The following is a 19,830-nucleotide window of genomic DNA, read 5'->3' as shown; positions in this document are numbered from 1 at the left end:
AGATAGAAATTATAATAATAAGCCAAACAAATTCTCAAGCTGACACATACAATAACTGAAATGAAACACTCACTAGAGGCTTCAAGAGCACATCTGAACAAGCAGAAGAAAAGGTCGTGAACCTGAAATTATCCAGTATGAGGAGTAGAAGGAAAAACGAATGAATACGAATGAAAATGAAAATGAGCCTCAGGGACCAGTGGAACATCACCAGGTCACACTCATCATACCAGGTCCAGAGAAGAGAGAGAACAGGACAGAAAAAACATTTGAAGAAATAATGCCCCCAAAGTTCCCAGATCTGAGGAAACACATGAATATACACGTTCGAGAAGCTCAATGAACTCCAAGCGGGATAAACTCAAAGAGAAGCACACCAAAACACGTGACAGTCAGCCCACTGAGACCCAAAGACAAGGATGGAATTTGGAAAGCAGCAAGAGAGAAGCTAATCACACACAAAGGATCCTCAATAAAATGAAAACCTGATTCCCCCCCAAAACCCATGAAAGCCAGAAGGCAGTGGGATGGCATATTTAAAGTCCTGAAAGGAAAAAAGTGTCAACCAAGAGTTCCATATGCATCAAAACTATCTTTCAAGAATGAAGGAGAAATTAAGACGTTTCCAGATAAACAAAAGCTGAGGGAGTTCATTGCTAGTAAACGTGCCCTAAAGGGAGTCTTTCAGGCTGAGGTGAAAGGACATTAAACAGTAACTCAAAGCCATAAGGAAAAGTAAAGAGCACTAGCAAAGGGAACTACGTAGGTAAATAGGAACGCCAGTATTACTGTACTTTTGGTATGGTTCACAGCTTCTCCCCTTTCACTACGTTACGTAATAGGCAAATACATAAAACAAACATTTAACACCTATATTAATGGGTATTCAATGTATAAAGATGTAATCTAGGATAACAACAATATAAAGGGGTGGGGTGACTATATATAAGATATGAGTGTTTATATTTTATTGAAATTAAGTTGGTATTATTCAAACTACATTGTTATAAGTTAAAGATGTGAACTGTTATCTCCAAGGTAATTAAGAAATAGCAAAAAAAAAAAAAAAAAAGGGAATCCAAGTGGTATAGTACCAGAAAAAGGCAGTGATAGAAACACTGAGGAACAAAAAGCATAAAAGACATACAGAAAACAGCCAGCCAGCAGAAGTAAACCCTTTATCAGTAATCTGGTTACATGGAAATGGACTGAACTCTCCTCTTAAAAACACAGGTTATGAGACTGGATAGAAACAGCATCCATCCATATACCACCAGAGATTCACTTAGATGAAAATATGCAAAAAGGCTGAAAGAAAAAGGATAGTAATGGTATTCCATGCAAATATAATCAAAAGAGAGCTGGGGTAGCCATACTCTTATCAGACAAGATAGATTTTAAATCAAAAACCGTCAAGAAACAAAGGACACCGTACAATGGTTAAAGGCCAATTGACCAGGAAGATATAACAATTATAAGCATATGCGCACCCGACATCGGGCCACCTAAATGTACGAAACAAATATTGAGATAACTGAAGGGAGAAGTAGCATCGCAAAGATCCATGAGATTTCAACACCTCACTTTCAATAGCGCACAGAATATCCAAGCAGAAGATCAAGAGGCAGACAGGGGACTGAACTCTGGGGGTGAGACGGACCTCACACACATACGCAGGGTACTCCACCCAGCGGCACGGTACCAATTCCTCTCAAGGACAGGTCGCAGGTGAGGTCACAAAACAAGTCTTAACAAATGTAAGAAGACTGAAATCATACCAAGCATCTTTTCTATCCACGATGGTGGAAACTAGACATCAAAAGCTGGAGGAAGGGCTTCCCTGGTGGCGCAGTGGTTGGGAGTCCGCCTGCCGATGCAGGGGACGCGGGTTCGTGCCCTGGTCCGGGAGGATCCCACATGCTGCGGGGCGGCTGGGCCCATGGGCCATGGCCGCTGAGCCTGTGCATCCGGAGCCTGTAGCTCTGCGGCGGGAGAGGCCACAGCGGTGAGAGGCCCGCGTGCCGCAAAAAAAAAAAAAAAAAAAAAAAAAAAAAAGCTGGAGGAAAACTAAATTCAAAAAAATGCGGCTACTAAACAATACACACCTGAACAACCAATGGGCCAAAGAAATCAGACGGGAAACCAAAAACTACCTTTGAGACAAATGAAAGAGGAAACACAACATACCAAAACTTATAGGACCCAGAGAAAGAGTTCTTAAAGGGAAGCGTGTGGTGATCGATGTCCGTATTAAGAAAAAAAGTCTCAAATAAACAACCTAATTTTACACCTCAAGGAATCAGAACAAGAAGAACAAACTAAGTCAAAAGGTAACAGAAGAAAGGAAATGGCAAAGATCACAGTGGAAATAAATAAAATAGAAACCGGGGGGGGGGGGGGGGGAACAATAGAAAAGATCAACAAAACTAAGAGTCGGCTTTTTGAAAAGATAAAAAAAGGAGACAAATCTTTAGGTAGACTAAGGAAAAAGAGAAGACTAAAACAAAAAAATTAGATGAAAGAGGAGACGATACAACAGATACCACACGGATAAAAAGCATCATAAGAGACTCCTGTGAACAATTACACATCAACAAATTGCATGACCCAGAAGAAATGGATACATTCCCAGAAACACACAACCCACCAACACTGAATCATAAAGAAACAGATAATCTGAACAGACCAATAACAAGTAAGGAGACTGAATTGGTGATGGAAAACCTCCCAACAAAGAAAAGCCCAGGACTTTGGGTGGGATTCACCAGGGAAAACCTGGTGAATTCCACCCAACATTTAAAAAGAATTAATACCAATCCTTCTCAAACTCTTCCAAAAAAACGGAAGAGGAGGAAACACTCCCAAACTCACGTTTCGAGGTCAGCGTTACCCTGATACCTGAGCCAGATAGGGACAGCAGAAGAAACAAAACTACAAGCTAATATCCCTGATGAATACAGATACAAAATTATCCTTCTCTTTATACAAATTAGAACTTATTACCACTGTGGAAGGGCAAGAGAGACAGTTCACATGAAGTTGAAGACTGGGTGACCTGATCTGTGGTGACGGATCATCCCTGGGGGCTGCCGACTGGGGAGGGGCAGGAGGGATGCCCTGGAGTGAGGCTGGGGCCCATGTCTTCATCAACGTGTAGCTTGTGAGATACAATATACATCACGTAATATATATATTATACATGTGCTATAACGTGTGTGTTACACACGTTAAATCAAAGCTACCACACTGTCCTCTCAAGAGCCGTGCACCTCACTGCACGTAAAGTCATTCCTAAAATTTAAAAAGACTTGTGGGACTCCCCTGCCGGTCCAGTGGTTAAGACTTGGCCTTAAAATGTAGGGGGTGTGGGTTGGATCCCTGGTTGGGGAGCTAAGATCCCACATGCCTCGCGGCCAGAAAACCAGAATGTAAAACAGAAGCGATATTGTAACAAATTCAATAAAGACTTAAAAAAAAATAAGTAAACAACTATCCGTTTCAAAAAATAAAATGAAATAGAAAGAGTCGCAATCACGACTCCCTGACTGCCCGCGCTCCAGCCCAACGGGCCCACCTGTGCCAGGCCCTACCTGCCTGGTCCCTCCCCACACATGCTGGCTTTCACCACGGTGCTGGGCTTGTGGCAGTTTTAAAAGAGCCGTGCAGGGCTTCCCTGGTGGCGCACTGCTTTAGAATCTGCCAGCCAATGCAGGCAACGTGGGTTCGAGCCCTGGTCCGGGAAGATCCCACATGCCGCGGAGCAACTAAGCCCGTGAGCCACAAATACTGAGCCTGCGCTCTAGAGCTCGCGAGCCACAACTACTGAGCCCGTGAGCCACAACTACTGAAGCCCGCAAGCCTAGAGCCCGTGCTCCACAACAAGAGAAACCACGACAATGAGAAGCCCGCGCACCGCGACGAAGAGCCGCGCCCGCTCGCCGCAACTAGAGAAAGCCTGCGTGCAGCAACAAAGACCCAACACAGCCAAAAATAAATAAATAAATTTACTTTAAAAACGTAAATAAAATAAATAAAAAAATAAAAGAGCCGCACATTGTTTGATCTTCCTCCCATGAGGGGTGAGTCTCAGTCCCACCCCTACCCTTGAATCTGGGTGGGCTTGTGGCCACTGAGACCAGTCAGGGCAGTGGTCCGCACCTGTCTGCTTGCTGGCCTCACGTCTGTAGAGCCGGGAGCCGCCAGCTAGACGTCCAAGTCCCAGAGTGGCCGCTCTGGGGCCACGACACAGCCTGGGGGAGGACATGCCTGCCCAGCTGTCCCAGCTCCCGCTGGTCCACTCCTGGTGGGCCCGAGGCCTGCACTCGTGAGTCCTTTCTGGATCCCTGACCCGCATGGTTTCCTGCCACTCCGTTTTAGGGTGACTCCTGACCTAGAGACACCTGGGACACCACCCCCACTCCAGGCCTTACCTGACGACGTCCAGCGACGCGGCCCCCGACTTGAAGAAGTCAGTGGAGTCTTCCACCTCCACGACGTTGGGGAGAATCCGTTTCCAGGCACCCTGGAAAGCAGGAGTGGTGAACACGCGGCTCCCAGGGCCCGGACGCGAGCGGCGGGGGTGGGAACAGCCCCGGGTGCGTGCGCACTGCCCGGCGCCAGGCTAGCCCGTCCACTCCACTCTCTGATGCTCCCGGGTGCCTCATGGTACTGGGGTGATAGCCTCCCTGGGGAAGCAGGAGCCCAGGCTGCCGTCCGCACACCCACCTCATCTTGACCACAGCTTCGCGGGGGTCCCCACACTGGTCCGGGGGGGCGGGAGGACAGATGTGCCAGAGCTCCTCCCGAGACCCGCCCCCCGCCGGCCCCACCTGGAGGGTTGCCCAGTGTGGGTGTCCCCGCCTGACACTGTGTGGGGGTGCTGCCACGTGGAAGGGAGAGCAAAGCGGGGGGTGCTGGCGCTGTGCCCCTCTGTGCCGGGCCTGTGGAGGGCAGTGGTTCCTGCCCCAGGCCTCGTGGACGAGCGTGGACAGGGCAGTGAGAGCCGAGTGGGCAGCACAGGAGGGCCATCCTATGGGTCACGACAGGACACAACGGGACGACTGCTCTCTGGGCAGCTCCCAGCCGGGTGTTTCAGGGCAGGCGCCGGGAGGCCCATACTCAGGCCGGGCTCCAGGCTGTGGCCCAACCAGGACCAGCCCGTGGCGACCCCTAGGCTGACCCTGCCTGGCCTCTCTCAGGAGGCTGCCCTGGATTTGCTCCCACCCCCCATCCTCCTGGAGACCATCAGAAGCCGTCCTGAGCCATCCCTTCTCCCCGGGCCTCCACCCAGGCTCTCACCCTCTGGTGACAGGCTTCCTTGAACCCCCAGCCCACACTTAATCCTGGGCATCCTTCAAGGTCAACTGCTAAGTCACCTCTTCCTCCAAACCTTCACTGACTGCAACGCTCGCTCAGCCTGGGGCCAGCAGTCACTGTCGCTGTGTGGGTGCTGCACGCCGACCCTCCTGGGCGTGTGGAACCCGAGCGGCCGCGTGGCCTCGTCCAGACCCCAGCTCGGCGCCTGACAAGCCGTCAGATGCAGGCAGCCTCCCCTGCCTCGGTCTCCTCGTCTGGGCAAGGGGCTGGGGGCAGCCCTGGGAGCATCCCTGGAACGAGGCTGGCAGAGCTCGGGGTGCAGGAGCCCATGCTGCCTCAGAGCCCGTGAGGCCTCTGCTGCACGTCTGGAACTCAGTTTAGAGTAACCCGGACACTCTAGAAGCATCTGCTTTTCTTATGACCGTTGGGCTCACGGCCAGCGGTACTGAGGTCCTAACAGGTGCCACTAAGCTGTTACCTCTCCTGCCACGAGCCTCAGCCATCCCGGTACCACTCGGCCACCAGCTCCAAAAGGCAGTCTGTCCAGCTGGCCCCGTAACCCCAGGGCAGGCTCAGGCCCAGGGCCAGAGCAATTGCTCCAAGAATACTTTTTGAATGAACAGGCTTTTTTTTTAATAGACATTCAGAATGTTCAGCCTCCGCCTGAGGAGGTGCTCGGTGCCCCCCGGACCGGCAGGCTCCCCCGTCCCCCCTTGCTGGGTCCTGCGTCTGCACTGGTCACGAGCACGCAGTGGCCCCGCGGCCGCCGCCTGGCCCTCCGCGGCTCCCCGGCTCTCAGCATTTGCTGTGCCTGCCGTCTCTCTGCACTTGGGTCTCAGCATAGACCACGCCCGTACCCAGGGTGGCCTTCCCCGAACTCCCTTCTGCAGCATCCCCGGCCTCCAGGCACCTCGTTCCCGTCACCGTTACCGCCCTCCGAGCACATCTCCCGTCGGAAATTATTTTATCCCTTGCCTGGTCGCTCGCCAGCTCTCTTTCCTGTGAGAAGGGACACGCGTGACAGCAGAGACACTGCTGACCATCACACCCCTAGTGTCTCACGCGTATCTCAAATAAGCGAAGCCACGACCGAACGAGTGAACAGCTGAAAATCCATCCAGCCCCCTCTGAGCAACACAGCTAAACACCCTCCAAACCACGCCTTCCAGGGAGAGGGGGGTGGAGCAGAGAGCAGGAGGGCGGTTCTGGGAAGTGGCCGATGCCTGGACTCCAGGTCGGGGGGACACCGGGCCTCCGAGAGGGCAGTGGTGTCCAGCGGCACACGGGAGGGGTGGCCCGGAGTCCAGGGCGGCCGACTGTGACACCTGTGCTGGTGACCACGTGGGGGTCTCCCTCTCGGGAGGCCTTTCCGGAAGGTTCCGGCGCACATGCTCTACGGCAGGACAACCGGGTCCTCCAGCTATTCTATTTGCCCACTGTTGACAGTGTGTCCCCAGAGGAGTCGGACCCAGCAGCCGAGTCCTAGGTCCCGGTGGCACAGGAAGGAAGGGCGGGGGCATCAGGAAGCCCTGTGACAGGACAGGACCAACACTGTGCCCGGGGCCAGGACATACGTCCTTAGACGGTGTGCACGGCCCGACCCCAGGGGGTGCGATTTGCGAAACGCGCCTGCTGTGCACGACCTGCCCCACCAGACGGCGGCCTCGCAGGTGTCTCTTACCCGCACAGCCTCCGCAGTGACCAGGTCCTCCTCCGTCAGCTCGAGGCCAGTGCTGTCTGCCCCCCTGAAGAGCTGCGAGGCTGGGATCATCTTGCCATCCTCCAGCTGGATGCTCTTCACCAGCAGCTGCCAAAGGAAGGCTGTCGGGACCCGAGGCTGCCCGAGCGGCGGGCACACGCTCGTCTCCATCCTCCCCGGAGGCAGGCCCGGGAGCCCAGACCCGGCGAGGAGGCTGCTGCCATAGGGACCCGCTCGAGCTCCTTCCCTGCCGTCCACCCCACCATGCTCTCAAGCTCGAAAACCAGTAATGGCTGGGTTACCCTATAAAACTGATGCCTACTCGTTAGACTAAAGTAATTCAAGCACTACCTTGAAAGTCAATGGAGAAAACAACTAATCACCCAAGAGCCCAGCTTCCAGAAACTCCCTAGAAACCTGGCACAGGTCAGCAGGTGCCCCTCGGGGCAGAGAAGCAGGTGAGCTCACGGCAGGGACCGCGTCTGTCGGGTAACAGTGGTCTATGAAAACGGCACCTTCTGTACACACCGGACGGAACCACAGCCGGGCTCCCGGCTGACTGCGCACCCCTGCTGTCTTCCCAAGATGCTCTGGAGATTTCTGGAGCTAAAGCCTAGCCAGGCCCCAGCTGGAAGTTCCTGAAAGACGCTCAACCAAGGGTCTCCACGAAGGCTGCTCCTTTACTTTGCCGGCCTCACGGATTCACGGAGGACTTAGCCCAACCCCCTACTCCCTCCGCCTGCTGCTAGTGGTCTACACGTGCACCCTTCTCACTGACCGCTGTTGGTGGGTAAGCACGGTCATGGTCATGCAGAGAAGCCCAGGGGCTACGCCTCGCTGCCCCTCACCCACCCCCAGTGGGGGTGGAAACCCAGGCCTGAGTGCCGTGAGGATGCGGGGGCGTAGTGGGCAGAGGCAATTCACAGCGCAGAGCCTGCCCGGGGGGCGGAAGGAGGCTGTACGGCTCCAGAACCTGTATCTTTGCTGAGCATTTTCCTCTGCCCTAGCCGCTTCCCTCGATAACTCACAAGCACTAGAACTCTTGTTTCAGATCTGCTTTGGGAACGTGATCGGAGACAGATACGTAGCGTCTGAAGGCATCAACCACGAATACCTGAAACTCCCAGTCACTGCAGATTGCAGGCAGCCTCAGGCCAGCGGGGGGGCACCCAGCGTGAGCTCACGCCAGTCCGACGAAAGCTGCCCCACACCCACCTGGCCTGTGCGTGCCACCGCTACCAAGCGTTCAGCATCCCAGCGTTTGCTGAAATTCCCCAAAGTGCTCAGAGACCCCTGCCTGTCCTGCTTCTTCTCTGCCCCTGGTACCTTAAGGCCCAGATCTGCCCACCGCTGCGTGGGGGGAGCACTAAGGCAGAGTATCACGGCTGAGCGGTGGGCCTCAGAGCCAGAGCTAGGGCTGGACTCCCAGCTCTGCCACAGGCTAGCCTGGGTGAAGATGGGCAGCTGATTTAACCTCTTTGCTTTAGTTTTCTACTCGGTAAAATGGGTATAGTACTGATACATGTCTCATACGGTTGTTAGGAAAACTAAATTAAACCATCCAGCTGTTTTTGAACAGTGCCTGGCACGCAGAGATGCTATAAATATTTAGTTGCATAAATCGTAGCTGTCACTCTGAGCTGCACTTCTCTAAGTTGAGTCAGAGCATGTTATGTGCCCGGTGCGGCTTCCTTGTTCAAAGAGAAGGAAACTGAGGCACAGAGGTCCAATGACCGTGCCCTGGGCACCCGGACTCCAGGTCCGGGCTCCCCGGAGAGGGCCTTCCCAACTCTGACACCCACCCAGGGCACCCAGCTTGGGTGGGGGCACCTGGGCAGGAAGAGCCCAGGGCCAGCCTTCCCGGGACAGGGAAGAAGCCGGCCGACCCAGCAGTCGAGGGTCTTCCCTCCCGGTGCCTGTGGTCTCCTTTTTCCGTTTCCTCCAGAAAAGCCTGGAGCCTCCCTGTGGGGCCCGAGCCCCTGGACAGGCGTGTGTGGCCTTCAGCCTACAGTACGGACAGAGGACCCACAGCAGCAACGTTACCATTCGGTCGTCATTCCCGAAGAGGATGAGTCCCGCTCCGGTGACCACCCCTGGCCGATGGGCTCCTGGGATGGGCAGAGTTTCTCCCTCGGGCACCAGGCCTTCAGTGCTCAGCGTCGAGCTGAAAAACGTCAGCTTCTGTTGAGGACAGGAAAAGCAGAAGGTGCTGGATGAGAGAGGCCCACTTGGGGGGGCCAGGAGGGGCCGTGGGGGCTGGGAAATCACGGGGTCGGGGTGAGAGTCAGGGCACAAATGCGGGCACGGACGAGACCTGGAGAAGGCACTGAGGGCTCGGAGGGGCCCTACGTCACCGCGCGCTGGCCCGTGACCTCCGACCCGGGGGGACAGTCACCGGCAGGTCTGCTGCAGTACCGCCAAGGGAGGGTGCTGCCTGGGGACGCCACCAAGCCCCGGCTACCGTGCAGGGGGTCTGGTGGCGGCGCAGGCAGCAGAGACCCTGGACGGTCTGGCAGCCAGCCTGCGAGCAGGGGCTGGGACAGCCGGGGGCTCCGTGGAGGACAGGGCTGCCCTCGACGGAGCTCGGCCAAAGGGCCCCAGCCCCGGGGCAAAGACAAGTGAGGGCCGGGCCCGGGGTCTCTGGGAGCTGCTCAGATCAAACACAAATGCAGACCAGCCTTGTAGAGTTCCTGAGCAGACAAAACCAGTTCAGTCCCAGGGGCAGAGCTCAATGTAGCTTATTTTGCAAGTTGGTCAAGGCCAACTTGACCTCAGTCACGTCTTGCTTGTGTCTCTGGAAATCGTAAGCAAAATTCGCACTGCTCCTCAAAATGGGTATGAAGTAACCGTTAGCCAAATCCCTATCATTGGAGGCAATTCTTGTTATAACCAGTCACTGCCTCCTCAGTTCACAGCTCATCGACAGACCGCGTGTGGTCTGAGGGCTCCCGAGCCTGGAAGCGTCTTTTCCGTGTGCGCACAATGAACTTCCTTAGCAGTACTTCGCCGACTCGTCAGTTTCACGTCTGCTATTTCGGGACTTCTGACAGCCCGGGGCTGAGAGTCGGACAACCAGCACAGCTCGACCCCAGAGCTGCCGCCGGGCCTGGCGGCCTCACTCTGCGCCGGCCCCTCTCCTTCAGCCGCGCGGGTCCTGAGGGAGAGGCTGAGGGGGCCGGGGGCACCTGGCTGGGGTTGGGGGTCTGGGCAATGGCTGTGTACCGCTTACTTCAGCCACATTCTGATAGCTGTGCAGCCAGGGGACACACACAGAGCACAGCCCGTCCCGGCCACGCAGGGACACACCTGCCCACAGGCCTCCGTCCAGGCGCCCGGCACCTTGTCGTTCCCGCGGATCCAGTTATGAATGGCCTCTGCTGGCTGATCCCAGTTGATCTGCGGGGCAGGACGTGTGTGCTCAGCGGTCTCTCCCCTCTCCCTGACCATCTGGGCAACACCTCTGGCCTCCCCTCCTGCCCTGATGACCCTGACACTGGGTGGAGCCCTGGGCACGGGCTGGGAAGTCTGGCTTCCTCTCGACTCCAGTCGGAGGCCCAGAGCTGGGCTGGGCCTCCCCCTGGCAACCCGGATCTGGGTGCGCGTGGACCCTCAGTCTTTCACGGGATGTGAACTCCGGGATGGCCTGGGGGAGATAATGTTCTGTGCTCAAGATGGCCAAGGCCCTACACAAAGTGCAGGCCTGTCCCATCCCATCCCTCCCCCCCAGCGGCTTCTCCTCACTTACAGGGCTCACACAGATCCCGACAGAGCACCCCGCGAGCTCTGAGCACAGCTACAGCCCAGGGGCCCACCTGGGCTCCCGACCGGTGACGGTCCCGAGGAACCGAATTCCCTCTGGTGTCTCATCGCAGGTGTGAGGAGCCAGCAGCACGGCGGATTCTTACACCCTCCCCCCGCACCAGCTCTTCTCCCTGAGGGCCCACTTGCCTCTTCCTTGGGGAAGAGCCGAGAGCCAAGAGCTTCCTTGGGGAAGCACCCAAACAGACCCTGTTCCCTGCCTGTCCAGGTGCCACTCGAGCCTAGCGCGTGCTTCCTGCACTGGGGCCGTTCTTTCTTCTGGCCTTGAACAGGTACGTCCTGGCTGCCCATCTTCCCCAGCCCGGGTACAGGCAGGCTTTGGGTGGGCAGGGCCTTGGCACTCACCTGGGCTGTTTCCTTCTTCTGAATCCCCTCGTAGGTGGCGCCGTCCTCAGGCTGAGGGAGCCTGGGGGCTCTGCCCTCAGCGATCAGCTTCACGGCCTGAACCTGGGGAGACGAGGGTTTGTTGGTGTCCCCAACATTAGGGCCCCCCCAACTCTCAGACCCTGGATTCACACTGAGTCTGGACCAGGCCACTCACTGAACAGACCCACCTGGCACCACGTGGGCACGTGACGGGCACCCACGGAATGGGTGCTGTAGGGACAGGTAAAATTAGTTCGAATCTACTTCCAGTCTGATCAATGACTGCAAGACCCCGCCCTCTCTCCCACACAAGGCCCTAGAAGATCATGTAAGCTAAAGCCCTCTACGGTGTAACACACACCAACGTCCACGTTTCTAAAACCTTCCTTGTCTCTTAGGCAGAATGGCTCCTGGACTGCGTGATGGGTTTGGAGGTCCCTAATAAGTTCAGCAGGAAGCAGTTTCTCTGCTCCAGGAAAGAGGAAGGTTGTGGAGAAGAAGTCAGGGACGTTGGGGAGGAGAGCCAAGGCACTGGGCCCGGAGGGAGGGAAGGTGGTGGTGGGAGCCCCCGGAGACCCGAGGCTGAGAAGCCGGGAGAACTCAGAAGCGTCTAAGGCAGGACTGCCCAGGGGGAACTTCCCTGGTAACGGACGTGTTCCACGTCAGCCCCGTGTGGTTTCTGGGGACCTGAAACGTAGCCAGTGAGCCTGATGACCTTGATCTTTAACTACAAGTCATTTAAATTAATTTAATAACCACCAGTGACTAGCGGCTGCCCACTGGACGCCGCCCTGAAGGATGCTCTCGGTTGTTTTCTGTAGGATGAACAAGATGACCCCTTCCTGCCTCTCACGTCAAACCTCCAGCAGGTCTCCCTGCTCACTCCTGTGAACAGGTGGATCCAAGGCCACATAATGGGGCCCAGGGCTGGGGGCGCAGCCACTGCTGTGCTATAAAGATGTCCCCATCTGACTCCTGTCCTGGCTGGCCTCCCCGGCTAGACACACCACCTCTACGGGGCCTGCACAACCAGCTCTGACATCAGCCTTTGGGTCGGCCCTCCTCCTCCTGCGCGAGTTCAGTGCAGTGACCACACCTGGGCCAGCCTTGGCCAGAAGCCCTCAAGACCGGAACGTGTGACAGAGGCTGCCAATCAGAGTGCTCCCCCATGCCAGCCAGTGATTGGCTCGGGGTCATCACATGACCTGAATCAGCCAATCAGAGTCTCCTCTGGTTTTTTATTCATATCTAGAGGCAAGAGAGCTTCTCTTCCCCTAGAACCAAGAGGTGTAAAACTTGAGCCACAAGTGACTACTTTTCCTCCCATTTAAGGGCAACCTGAGGATGAAGCTAATCAAACGGAGGAAAGTAGAATCAGGGTGAAGAAATAGAAAGATAGAATCCCGTGACAGGCCTTAAGCTTCTGGATTCAGCCAGGCTTGATGGCATCCTGCCTGGAGTCTTCTATCTTAAATGAGCCAAAAATGTCCCTTTTTGGCTAAAGCTTGTTGAGTTGTTCTGACAGTTGTAAGCAAGAGTCCCACGTATACAATATTATATGTCCTAATCCTGCCTCTAAAACCCTGAAATGAGCGTTCTCCCCCTCCAGAATCCTGGCCAGCTCAGGGCAGCAGGCTGGAGCTGGGCGGGGTGGGGGTGCCAGCAGGGGAGGCCCTGGGGGCAGCCTTACCATCCCTTTAACGCCTTCGGGGAAGAGGAAGCGGCTGTACAGCGTGCTCACAGTGTCGTCAGGGAAGATCTCACACTCTTTCTGGAGCAGAAGGTCCCCGGTGTCCAGACCATCGTCTGCCCAAAAGATGGTAAACCCACCCTTCTTGTCTCCATGGATGAGGGTCCTAGGGAGCAGATGAGTGGAACCTGAGTCCGGAAGGAAGAAGGAGGAGGAGGCCCTGGGGGCTGCCCCTGTGACCGACGCCACCCTGCAGCACACCCCCATCTCCCCGGGGGAGGACTGAAGAAGGAAAATGGTGTTTACTGACGCTGACTGTGTGCCAGGTATTGTGCTAAAAGCCTTAACGCCTCGTGTAACTTTTCCTCCCCACTGGTGTAAGAGCATCGTATGCCCCTTTTACAGATAAGGAGACTAAGGCCCAGAGAAGCGAGGAGACGTGACTGGAGGCCAGGGAGCCTGAATCCTAATCAGACCAGTCTGACTGCAAACCCGCTCTCTTTTCCAGCTCAGAGGTCTCCCCTTCCTGACTGCTCCTCTGAACGGCTCCACCCTCCAGATACATACATCACCTCTTGTCTCAGACTATGTTGTTCAGGTGATTCTTTCCTCCATCTCTATCTCTTTCCAAGCGGGGGGCTGCTGAGAGCACCGGTAGCTGGAGAGGGTCAGAGCAGGCCTCAGGGAGCCCCTCAGCCCACTCTGCCCCGGCAACCCCGCTGCAGGACGGGAACACTTTGCGGTTCACTGTGAGAATGCAGGGTGCACGGCGCTGCCTGACCCCAGTTCTTCCTCAGGGATCGTGCTGTGATCTACCGCATGGACGCCGTCCAGCAGCGCGCACAGGCACCGCGTGACACCTGCTCCTCAGGCGCAGAGAAGAGCTCCGGGCCGAGGGACGGGGACGATTCGGGCAGGTGGGGTGTCTGGGCCCTGTCTCACCAGTTGATGGCCGAGGCCCCCCGGTGCCGGGGGAGCAGACTCGGGTGGTAGATGATGGAGCCGTGGCGGGGGGCGCTGATGATCTCCATGGGGATGAACTGGCTACAGAAGGGCAGCACATTGAGCTCGGCTCCCAGGGCCTGGTACGTCGCCACCACGTCGGGCAGAGCCTGTCCCCTTGCCCGCCAGCGGGGAAACTTGAACACTGGCACTCCATCCTTGTCGGCCTTCAGGCCTGCGGGACAGCGGGTGAGAAACTGCTCCCCACTGCTGCACCCACTCCGACTCGGCACCTCTGCCTGCCCCGCAGGGTGGCTCCCGCACCCCCTCCCCAAGCCTGTCCCCCCAACTTCCCCCCCTGCCCAGCCGGGCTGCTCCGGACAGCCCAGAGGGGACGGCGCTGGCCAAGGCCCAGGTCTCAGGAGCTGCTGTGCCAGGACTGACCTCTGCTGACCGCCTCCCTCTCCCAGGCGCCTGCCTGACCCCTGGCCTCTTTAGCTGCCCGGAGCAGGGCGCCCTCCCACGGGTCTGACGTGCAGTCCGCAAGTCCCCAAGTTCTAGAATGCAGCTTCCTGCCTCTGCCCACCCCACTGCCCCTCGGAGGTGGCGCTGCCCCTGCAGACACTAGCCGCTTCCTCCGAGCTCCCCTCTGCCTGCCCCTCAGCCCCTGTCCAGCACTTCCCAGCCCTCGGTTCTCTGGTACACACCTGGCTGGTGTGTGGCCCTGGCTGACCTGACCCGCTCTGTGCCCTGGGTTCAGGGACATGGGTCAATGTGAGCAGACCAGACCACGCTTGCAAAAGTTGTCCCCACTGTGACCAGGGACATCTGCTGGACATCTGAGGTCAGGTCAAGAAGCAGCCCCAGCCAGGCTCAGAGCTGCTGTCAGGGGTCCCTGAGTGGCTACGGGCAGGACTCAGGCTATGCTATGGGTTGTGGTGGGCTCTGATCTGGAGCCGAGGTCTGGCTGGCATGGGGGCAGCCGGCACTCTCCATCTGGGGAGACTCTCTATTCCTAATGCACCAAGCCCTGGGGCCTGGCAGCCCCGCGAGGCCCCTTTCCTCGTCCGGACCCATATTCTGAATCCATCAGGCCTGAGAAGGACCCGGGAGGGGCCTGAAGGTCTGTTCATCGAGCGGAGGGCCCTGCTTCCTGCTGCGCTGCTGAGATGCCCTCGGGAACTTGTTAGAAATGTGACTCTCAAGTCCCTCCCATCCCTCTGAGCAGAAACTCCAGGGGGTCCGCCGGGGGCCCGCGTCGGGGCCTCGGCACCCTGCCCAACAGGTGCCCACCGAGATGCAGTGCAGGGCACGCTCACGTCTGAGAACACTGGCCGCAGTGACTCCCGCCTAGGGGCCTTTTCAGAGCGTGGGTGCTGCGGTCGGGGGGAGCCCAGAGTGGTCAGACTGAAGGGTCCTGGGAGCAGGCCAGGCTTCTCCACGTGCCTTCTCCAGGACACAGGCCCCACCCTGCAGTCCACTTGGTTCCAGAAAAGCCCAGCGGCCAGCTGGCACCTGAGCAGGATCCGGGGCGGACCATGAGTGGCCGCTTCTGTCCGGGGAAGCCCACAGCCCCACACAAGACCCCGCAGGCTCTGCTCCCACCACCGCCCACGGGGCACCGCCTCTCCGTGCTCCTGGGCCACCCACTCACCTAGGGGGTCCGCCTTCCCATCCTTGTCCGGCACAGTGAACACGCCCACGACCTCGTGACCCTCCTCCCTCAGGTGGCAGTAAACTTCCTGGCCGAACAGGCTCTGTCCGATCACTGCGATCTTCATGGCAGCGGGGCCGGGGCGGGAGGACCTGGGAAAGGAATACGGCCTCGGCGTCAGACAGGGCTCGCTGGGCCAAGGGGGCGGCCCAGCCGCCCCCGCCGCAACCCCTCGGCCCAGCTCCGGGCTCCCTGGGCCGCCGGCCACTGTGGGGAGGCGGCCGCATGAGAAACGAAGGAAGAGGTCCTGAACGGTGGGCCTGCAGATACTGCAGCGTGAGTCGCGTGCAAGCACAGCCTCGGGGACTCCTCCCTGGAACCTCCAACACGGCATGGGGCGCTGCGTGCGGTGTCTTCCCAGGCGTATCTGAGCATGTTTCTGTAACTAAGCAGTCCTGTGGCCTCGGTCAAGTCACGTCAGCTTCAGTTTCCTCACTGTTGATGAGAAAGATGCTCTTCAAATGCTGCCAGGCTCTCCCTGGGCAGGAAGCAGCAGTGGGCCTGGACTTTGGCTGCACAGAGACAGATGCCCAGCGGACGGGCCGAGGACGGAAGGTGGGGTGGGAGGGGCGACAGGGGCCACTGGGCTGCATGGGAAGACGCACGGCTGGACCAAAGTTTGCTCATTCATTCACCGTGCTCATATCCGTAAAACCTATTATCTACTTGATACGTTTCTTTAGATTATCTATCCACAAAAATATACATTTTTGGAGAAAATTTTATTGAAGTACTACATGCTTCGGACATACAGAAAAGTGTACAAACTGTAAGTATGTAGCTCAATGAATTTTCACAAACTGAACACACCAGTATAATCAGCGCTCAGATAAAGAAACACTCCAGAAGCCCATTTAGATAACAGAGAGGCAGGACACGGGTGGACTCCATTTACATAAATGGAATCACACTGCGTGATGTTCTGTGCATCGTTTCCCCTTAGCGCTGTCCATGTAGCTGTGCTGTGTCCATTCTCATTGCTCCACAGCGTTCCCCTGTGAGCGTAAATAAATACGCTCACGTATCCATCCTACGGTGGGTGGACATCTGGGTAGTTTCCAGCTTGAAGCCATTACCAAGACGGATGTGATACAGATTCTGGCACACGGTTCATACTGAACACAAGAATACACTTCCGTTGGGTGTGTACCTGGGAGCGGAATTCCTGTGTCCCAGGTGTGAAAATGTTCAGCCTACCAGCCTCTGCCAGTTTTCCAAAGTGGTTTTACCAATTTCCATGTGCTTTGCGTTGCAGCCTCCTACCTGTTCATTTTACTGTCCTGCTGACAGGGACTGGAGCTGTGCTGCTGGGGTTTCACTGGCCATTCCCTGATGGCTGATGAAGGTGAGCACCTTTTCCTACCTTTATTAGCCACTTGGATTTCTTCTTGTCTGTTTTTTCCACTGGGCGACCTTTTCCCGACTGATTTTGTAGGAGGTTTTTGTGTGCTTGGTATTGTTTCATTTTGTTTTTAAATAATCTAGACTATGAGTCCTTTGTCAGATATATTTAGGAGAAACACCTTCTGCAGTTCTGTGGCTGGACTCTTTACTCTGTGGTGCCTTTTGATGAGCACAATTTCTTAAACTCTATATAGTGCACTGCATCAAAGTCACCCTTTATGCTTAGTGGGCTTTCTATTCTGGTTAAGAAATCTTTGCTTCCTCCAAGTTCCTAGAGATGTTCTCTTCGCCTTCTAAAACATTTATTGTTTGACAGAGGAGCAAAGGCAACACAATGGAGCAAAGATGGTCTTTTCAGCAAATGACGCTGGAACAACTGGACGTCCACACGCAAAAGATGAATCTAGACACACATCTTACACACTTCACAAAAATTAACTCAGAATGCATCATAGATGTAAGTGTAAGATGCAAAAGTATAAAACTCCTAGAAGACAGCACAGGACAAAACCTGATGACTGAGTATCCGGTGACTTTTTAGATACAACACCAAAGGCACGATTCAAGAAAGAAAAAAATAAGCTGGACGTCATCAAGATTAAAAAGTCTGCAAAAGACACTGTCAAATGAATGAGGATGGTGGTCCTGTGTGTGTGTGTGTGGTATGTGTGTGTGGTGCATGTGTGTGGTGTGTGTGTGGTGTGTGTGATATGTGTGTGAGGGTGGTGTGTATGTGTATGTATGCGTGTGTGGTGTGTGTGTGGCGTGTGTGTGTATGGTACGTGTGTGTGTGGTGTGTATGGTGTGTGTACGGTGTGTGTGTGGTGTGTGTGGCGTGTGTGTGTATGGTGTGCATGGTACGTGTGTGTGTGGTGTGTGTGGTGTGTGTGTGGTGTGTGTGATATGTGTGTGAGGGTGGTGTGTATGTGTATGTGGTATGTGTGTGTGGCGTGTGTGTGTATGGTGTGTATGGTATGTGTGGTGTGTATGGTATGTGTGTGGTGTGTATGGTATGTGTGTGGGGTGTGTGTGGTATGTATGTGTGTGTGTGGTATGTATGTACGTGCACGTGTGTACTGGCAGAGAAAAAGCCTGGAAGAACTCACACGGAAATATTAAAAGTCACCAGCTAGGGTTTTGGGGTTTGGAAGTCTTTCGATGATGGTAATTCTCTTTTTCTTTCCAGAATGTTTTCTTTTAATTTTTTATTTTTTATTGAGCGTACATTACTTGTGGAAAAATAAAGGGGACAAAGAAGATCCCTTTGGAAGCAGGGAGGCAGGGTCAGGGAAGACACCTGTGGAGCGGGCGGGGCAGGAGCCCTGGGCAGGGACAGCCCACCTTGGGCTTTGGCGCCCGTTAAGTCAGATGGGGGAGGCGCAGAGCCCACGACGGCCTCCCGCCCGGTTGGCGCCCTCGGTGCCCTCCTCCCGGGGACGCTGTGGGGCTGAGGTGGCACTAGAGGGACCGTCGGGCTCCCCAGGCCCCCCGCCCCAGCCCAGCGGCCAGACCCTGCCCGGGGGGGTGGTCCCCTGCTCCGAGCACACTGAATTCCGACTCCGGTACCTGAGGGAGATTCCGTCTCCCCTAGGCAGGTGGCAGGTGAGGGGCCTGGACAAATGCGCCAAGGGCCCGGGCTCTGAATACACGCAGCTAGTGCAATCCCCAAACCAGGTCGTGGGGCGGGGCTGGGGCTCTGGGGTCCCAGCTCCCCACCCCCGCCCCCTCCCCCGGCGCAAGAAGGACGGCGGCGCGGGCGGGGGCGTGGGGAGGGCTGGAGCTCTCCAATCACAAGAGGTCCTCGTTCCCGGCCCCCAGATCTGGCCAATCAGAGGGGACCATTCCTCATCCCCCAAATGGGGTGAGGGTCTTGGGGGGGGCAGGCGGCGCAGCGGGCCAGGACCATCTAGTCACCTTCGGTTCGTCTCTTTCCCTCTCCGGCCTCAGTTTCCTTTTCTGTAAGCGGGACTGATAACGCCCACCCAGGCCGCCCCGCCCTCCCCCACGCCACCGCTGCGCGATCCTGCGATCCTCCACAGGCCCTGCCCCGCACCGCGGTCCTGTAGCCAGGGGACCCCCCCCACCGCCAGGCTGGAGCCTCGGCTGCCCCCAGGGGAACCCTGACTCGCGTCCCCGGCCAGGCTCGCGCGCCCCCAGGCGCCTCCGCCGGGGTACCTGAGCCCAGAGCCCCCGGAGCCCCCGGAGCTCCCGGAGTCGCGAGCGGGGGCGGCCTCCCTCCCTGGGGCGCCGGGGACCGGGACTCACCACGCACGGGAGGAGCGCAGGCGTCTCTGGCCAGAGCGGACCTCTGAGTCCGGGTCCGGGCAGGGGACAGCGCTGGCGCTGGGCCGGCCTGGGCGGTGGGGAGGTGGGGCCGGCCTCTGCCAGTCCCGGGAGGGGAGGGGCCGGGGCGGGCGGAAAGTCCCGCCGGGTCGGGTGGGGAGGGCGCTCCCGGGCTGCCACCCCTCCCGGCTCCACAGGGCTTTGCAAAGGCCCCGTGGTTGTGAGCACCCGCAAGGCTGCCGGGATAAGGGGAAAGTGGCCAGGCGGGTAACTTCACTCACTGGCTCAGCAACTCTCCACGTGCTGTCAAGGTCTTGCTCCGGGAAACCCACCCGTACTTCAGGAGGCTCCTACTTCAAGGTCACATCTTACGGGAAGCTTTCCCTAACCACAGCCCCGCTAGGAAAGACCCCCTCGTCACATGACCACAGAAGGGCTTCAGTGTTCCTTCAGGCACCCGCTCAGCCGCAGGTTTATCACTGCTTTCGGGATTATCTGACCGGCTCCCCCACTGGAGCACGAGGTCAAAGACGATCTCAGTCGCAGGAATTCCCCAGCACCTGGTGCAGTGCCTTGTGTTTAGCAGGTGTTCAATAA

The 19,830-nt window shown here is 56.8% G+C and overlaps 1 protein-coding gene across 4 annotated transcripts in view; it reads right to left on the bottom strand.

Annotated features, from left to right (window-relative positions):
• Positions 1-19,297, bottom strand: part of ALDH1L1 (aldehyde dehydrogenase 1 family member L1) — a 46,346-nt gene extending 27,049 nt beyond the window's left edge. For 2 of the 4 annotated variants that reach the window (XM_032649718.1, XM_032649720.1), the window contains exons 1-9: positions 19,216-19,297; positions 15,487-16,058; positions 13,833-14,067; positions 12,891-13,056; positions 11,180-11,281; positions 10,322-10,411; positions 9,059-9,196; positions 6,998-7,123; positions 4,431-4,522 (exon numbers count right to left, since the gene is read on the bottom strand). In XM_032649718.1, coding sequence (XP_032505609.1) covers positions 4,431-4,522; positions 6,998-7,123; positions 9,059-9,196; positions 10,322-10,411; positions 11,180-11,281; positions 12,891-13,056; positions 13,833-14,067; positions 15,487-15,880 — 1,343 coding nt within the window. In that variant the 5' untranslated portion in view covers positions 15,881-16,058; positions 19,216-19,297. Of the gene's footprint in view, positions 1-4,430; positions 4,523-6,997; positions 7,124-9,058; positions 9,197-10,321; positions 10,412-11,179; positions 11,282-12,890; positions 13,057-13,457; positions 13,811-13,832; positions 14,068-15,486; positions 16,059-19,215 lie in introns of those variants that run through there. The other 2 variants (XM_032649719.1, XM_032649721.1) reach the window with 2 other exon arrangements.
• Between the last annotated feature and the right edge of the window lie 533 nt (positions 19,298-19,830).

Source organism: Phocoena sinus, chromosome 11, assembly GCF_008692025.1.
Source record: "Phocoena sinus isolate mPhoSin1 chromosome 11, mPhoSin1.pri, whole genome shotgun sequence".
In the NCBI taxonomy this organism is placed as follows: domain Eukaryota; kingdom Metazoa; phylum Chordata; class Mammalia; order Artiodactyla; family Phocoenidae; genus Phocoena; species Phocoena sinus.
This window is presented reverse-complemented; position numbering and strand designations above follow the sequence as displayed.